Here is a 5,862-nt window from a genome sequence, read left to right as displayed (position 1 = left end):
ATATTTTGAGATACTAAATTAAAATATAAAATAAATATAATAAATGAAAATGAAATTATTATAAAATAAAAATGAAATAAGTAGAATCAAAATAAGAATATAAAAATAAAGAAACGAACAATGTATTGAATCAAGAAATTATTAATAAAATTGAATATTTTATAAATACTATTATATTTATATAAAAGATAAATAATCAATAAAATAATAAAAGATAAATATAATATTTAATAATAAATTACAAATTGATAGAAATGATGAAAATAAAATAATACAAATTAATATATGAAATAAAAATAATATCAATAAGAATAAATTGAATAATTAATAATCAATTAGTAACAATAATCATTGAATAATGTATTATAAAATATTATGAAATAATTAATAAAATAGTTAATGAAATTATATAAAGATATAAAAGTATATTATGAATAATAAATTCAATAAAGAATGAAATAATCTCAAATAAAATAGAAAAAAAATAATATCTGTTAATATTTTATTTATTATTTAAAAATAAAATAAAAAATATATCAAAAGTAATATATTAAATTACTAAGGTTAAAAAGATGATAAGAGATAGTATCATCATAGGTGTTGAACCATCTTCACATTCACCATAATTCATTTTATAACCTTTTTCACATTTAATACATTTTATTTCATCACACTCTGAACAGTGTTGATATTCTTCACAATTGTAATAGCATTTTCCAGAATTTAATGTATATTTATTATTACAATTAAGACATGTAGTATCATTACATTTAATACATTTTCCATATTTAGAACAATCATATTCTTTATCTGTAATAATTTTATATCCATTTTTATATTCATCTTCAAAACATTCACCAAGATTATATGAATATTTATTATTATTTCCATTACAATTATTTTCATTAAATACTTCAATTATCAATTCATCTGTTGTAATTCTTGATCTAATACTTCCACTTCCACTATTATATGAAATACATCCTGAACTTGTTAAAATTGTTCTTTCTTTTTCATTTATACCACAACTATTATCTTTATAAATATATCCTTTACTATTAATATTAATTATATTTTTACTACAAATTCCAATTTCTGTTATAATTGAATATGTATCTCCTTTTATTCCACAATCAGGTGATGTTGGATAATGTAAATTTAAATATTTTGTTCCATCATAAACAACCATATCTGATGATTGATCAGAATTTATTGTACACTTTCCAAGTTCTTTTTGTTCAAATAAATAATTTGGTAATAAACAATATATATTTTCTTTATTATTTTCTGCTTTTTGACATGTTCCATCTGTTGTTATTGTTCCATCAACACATTGAATACATTTTTTATTATCACATCTAAAACATTTATTGAAACTAGAACATGTTGATGGATAACATATATCATTAATCATTGGTAATTTATCTAAACATTCAAGACATTTTCCTTCTTCACATATATTACAATTCATTATTTCTGAACATTTATTTAATTCACAAATCCCTTTATTATTTATTTTATATGTTTCTTTACATTTAATACATTTTTTATCTGTACATTCTGAACAATATTCAAAATTATTACATTCTTCCATTTTACATGCTCCATCAATAAGTTCTATTCCTTTTTCACATTCAAGACATTCTTCATTATTACAAAATTCACATTTTGCAAATTTTGAACAACTTTTTCTTTTACATTCTCCATGTTCTAATTCATATCCTTTATTACATTTAGTACATTCTCTTCTTGTACATTCTAAACATCCTTCAAATTCCAAACATTCTTCTATCATACATTTATCATTAAATACATCTTTCCCATTAGAACATTCTAAACATTTAGTTACTGTACATTTTGAACATCCTTTAAAATTCTTACATTCTACATTTGTACATTTTCCTTCTTCATTTAATCCATATCCTTTTTCACATTTAAAACATTCTGATTTTGAACACATTGAACAATGTTCATATTTTTCACATTTTGAACTTATTGTTTCTTCACTTTTATCATTTTCAATTGCAATATTCCCACATCCATCAATATATTTACTATATTCTTTAAGATATACATATTTTGATTCAATTTGATTATTTTCTTTTAATACATCACATATTTGACTTATATCTTCTATACTAATTCCTTCATTTTTAATTTCTATATCAATTATTCCATATTGTTTATTTTCTGTTATAATTGTTTCACTTGTATCATTGATAAAATATTCTTTATTTTCTATTGTTATTCTAAATTCTTCTTCAATATATTTTATAATATCACTTACTACTAATTTAATGATTCCTTCCGAATTATCTTCATAATCACTTATCATTTCTGATGTTATTTTTATTGGTATTTTTCTTATTTCTTTTTCTTTTTCAACATTATAAAATCCAATTTTCACCATTTTTATTGGTTCAAATAAATTAAATGGTTTTTCATTTTCTTTCTTATAAATTGCTAATCTTATTTTGTATCCTAAATTAATTTGTCCATAAATATCAAGTGTATATTCAAAATGATGATCTTCTTCTAATCCATAAACAATTTTAGCTACATTTTTATCATATGTTCCTGCAAATGCTGTTTGATCATATCTCACTTGATTTACAAGTGGAAATTCTAATTTTGCATATCCATCAAATAATGGTGTTGAAAATGTTATTCCAACATTTGGTGTAATTGTTATGTCTAATTCTCCATTTATATTTATTGTTGGTTTAAATACCTTATAATCTTTTTTATCATCTATCTTTATTTGTGCATAATCACAAATATAAGTACCTTCATTAATATTTGCATTTGGATATGAAATATATAATGTATAATCAAATTCTTTTTTGAACTTGGTTTCAACAATAGCTGTTCCTGTTAATCCTAAATCAAGTTTAACTCCAAAATCAAGAAATACATCAAATCCAAATGGAACAATACCAAGTGTAATACTTAAAATATCACTTAATGATACTCGTATAGGATCAACAGAGTACTGAAAATTCATTGTACCACTTAACTCATTCTTAAAATCTAAACCTAAATCAAAATGTCCAAGTATCTTTGCATCAAATTTATACACTCCAGTAAATCCAATATCAAGTTCAATTGGTCCAATTTTAAAATTATTAAGTACATAACAATCTTCACATGTTGTTTTTAATTTAATATCAGTTGTTATATTATCATTTTTCAATGTATTACATAAACTACATAATGTTTTGTTAATTAATGTGTTATCAGTTGTAGAACATATTGAACAATCTAAATTCATTATACTTTTTTGTTTTTCTTTTACACTACCATCTTCTTCAATATTCCATCCAATATTCTTATTATATGGAATTGAAAATTTTTTTGAATATTCAGAATGACAGAAATAATCAATAATTTTACATTCATAATTATATCTTAAATATACATAGAACATTGAATTATCAGTAAAGTCATCAATAATAATTGAATATTCATAATAATCTTTTTTATCAGTTAATTTCATAGATTTAATATTATGTTTTTCATTATTTAACGGTTTATTATTCCATAACAATATTGGAAAATCTTGTTCAATTGTAATGAATGATTCATCTAATTTTTGGTGTTTTAATGTTTTAATTTTAAATGATAGTTGTTTTTTATCATTATCATATTTAATATCATCAAATTCAATCATTTTTTCATGATTAATACAAAAGAAATCTGAATATGAATATTGTTTATTGTCTCCATTTAAGTATTCAATTTCAATAAAATAATTTGTATTATCTTTTACTTCTGGTACTGGTATTTTTATTTGTTTATCACTTGCTTTAACCTTTTTCATATTATAAATACTACTCAATCTATTTCTTTTTAGTTTTACATTTAATTCTATATTACTTTTATCCCCTGAATAATCCCATGTTACTATGATTTCTTCTCCTGTTTTAAATGTTTGTCCTAATATGGGTGTTTTAATTTCTATTTCTCCGTTAACTTCTCCATTACTAATTGTAAATATATTTGATCTTTTTGTTGAACACCAATCACCAATAAATGGAACTTTCCAACAATGATATCTTAATTCAATATAATAAGCTGATCCACTTTTAATATTCATTTTATCATTAAATATAAACTTTTGTTCTTTCTTATCAAAATGATTTATATGTTGACTCTCTCCAATACTTTTATCATATCCTAATCTACTCTTTTTTAATTGCATTTTAACATTATTTGAATATTTAAATTCACTTGTATATTCCCATTGAACTAAAATCTCTTTTGTTTTTGTATAATCTATAAATTCTCCTTCTACTGGTGTTATTATAAAAAGAGGTTCATCTTTCTCTACATAAAACATAGGTCCTTCAATTTCTTTGTATCCTTCCATCTTCATTTTAACTGAATAACTTTTATCTTCTTTATATGATTTATCTATTTCAATACATTTAGTATATACTTCATCACTTGAATATTTAGTATCTTTCACTGGATATGATTTATCCTTTTCAAATAAACTGAGTATCCATTTGAAAAATTTTTTAATAGGGTTTGTTGTTGCTTTAATATTAGGATAAACATCAAATATTATTTCTCCTTGAATATCTTCAATTCCTTTAAGAAGTCTGTAACTTATACAATATTCATCACCACGTGCAACATTTACAGTACCAACTGGTGCTTCAATACTAAATGGTAATATTTTTGATGATCCTTTTGTTTCTATATAATCACTTGGTTGTAATATTTCTGTTGGTATTGATGTTATTTTAACTGTTGATGGATCTACATTAATTTCTTCTTTAAAAATCACATTTCTAAATCCTTTTGTTTTATTTTCTTTATTATATATATCATTATTATTTGGAGTATAAATAACTTTTAATTGATTGAAGTACTCATTAAATGATGCTTTCTCTGTTGTGAGTAAATAATAATATAATCCTTCTTTTTCATAGATTAGTTCAATATCTAATACTCTTCTATTTAATGAACATGAAGTTTTCCACATTTCATTAGACCCTGTAACAAGTGAGTTATCACCCCATGTTTCAATATATTTATTATTTGTTGAAACTATCAAATCATCTCCTTGACATTCAACACTTTCAATTGATTCATCAAAATCAAATGAATGAACGTTTGGTTTTATATCAGCAGAATATTGTAATTCTGTTTCACCAGTATTACCTTTCAAATGATTGTTAATTCCAAATTCATAATGATTATCTACTTTAACAAATCCATCACCTAAAGATGGTGGTTTTATAGGACGTGAATATACAACAAAAATAATCATGAATAGTAATGATATAGTCATTTAAATCTAATACTGTTTTTGAGTGTAGAAAATTTCTTTTTATATTGATTTTAAACCTAACCCATCATTTATTTTTAGAATAAATTGGAATCCGGAATTTAATTTTTAATATGGAAACATACATTTTTTTTAAAAATAAAACAAGTTAGAAGGATCAAATTGAATTAATTTGTTCTTTGTATTAATTTAAAAAGGGGCTTTTTATTTTTATTTGTTTTTTTTTTGGTGTTATTTTGATTCGAAGGTAGCACGTCAGAGACACCACACAGAACCCTAAAATATTTCCATCATTCAAATAAACCAGTTATGGACTGGTTATGGCGTTATGTTTAGTTAGAAAAACATCTTAATCATACTGCAAGAATAGCAGTGTTTATTAATTACAATGATGTGATATCATTGATAATAAACGAATGGGTATTTATAAAGATGTTATTATTACTTGTTAGAATATACATGTATAAATGATAATATAAGATTAATAAAGAAAAAGGATTTAGTGGTTGATTCTAAAAAGAATATTAACTCATAGTAATACAGTAGTAATTATGTATTCTCCTTAA

General features: G+C 22.2%; 1 protein-coding gene across 1 annotated transcript, besides 9 other annotated features; it reads right to left on the bottom strand.

Moving 5' to 3' along the window:
* The first annotated feature begins 15 nt into the window (after window positions 1–15).
* Window positions 16–110: a microsatellite.
* A 32-nt stretch (window positions 111–142) lies between these two features.
* Window positions 143–308: a microsatellite.
* Window positions 192–360: a microsatellite.
* Window positions 355–491: a microsatellite.
* Window positions 492–494: 3 nt separating this feature from the next.
* Window positions 495–558: a sequence feature (AT_rich).
* On the bottom strand, window positions 551–5,299 carry EDI_224640 (uncharacterized protein; the record flags this gene model as incomplete). The annotated part of the gene is made up of 1 exon (XM_001738653.1): window positions 551–5,299. The coding sequence occupies one exon, from the start codon at window positions 5,297–5,299 to the stop codon at window positions 551–553; it is 4,749 nt and encodes a 1,582-aa protein (XP_001738705.1).
* Window positions 1,057–1,079: a sequence feature (AT_rich).
* Window positions 2,313–2,382: a microsatellite.
* Window positions 4,810–4,844: a sequence feature (AT_rich).
* Window positions 5,300–5,534: 235 nt separating the features above from the next.
* Window positions 5,535–5,862: part of a repeat region that runs on past the window's edge.

Source organism: Entamoeba dispar, genomic scaffold (assembly GCF_000209125.1).
Source record: "Entamoeba dispar SAW760 scf_1105229461605 genomic scaffold, whole genome shotgun sequence".
Classification (NCBI taxonomy): Eukaryota; Evosea; order Mastigamoebida; family Endamoebidae; genus Entamoeba; species Entamoeba dispar.
Note: the sequence above shows the minus strand (reverse complement) of the source record. Positions and strands in the feature narration are given on the sequence as shown.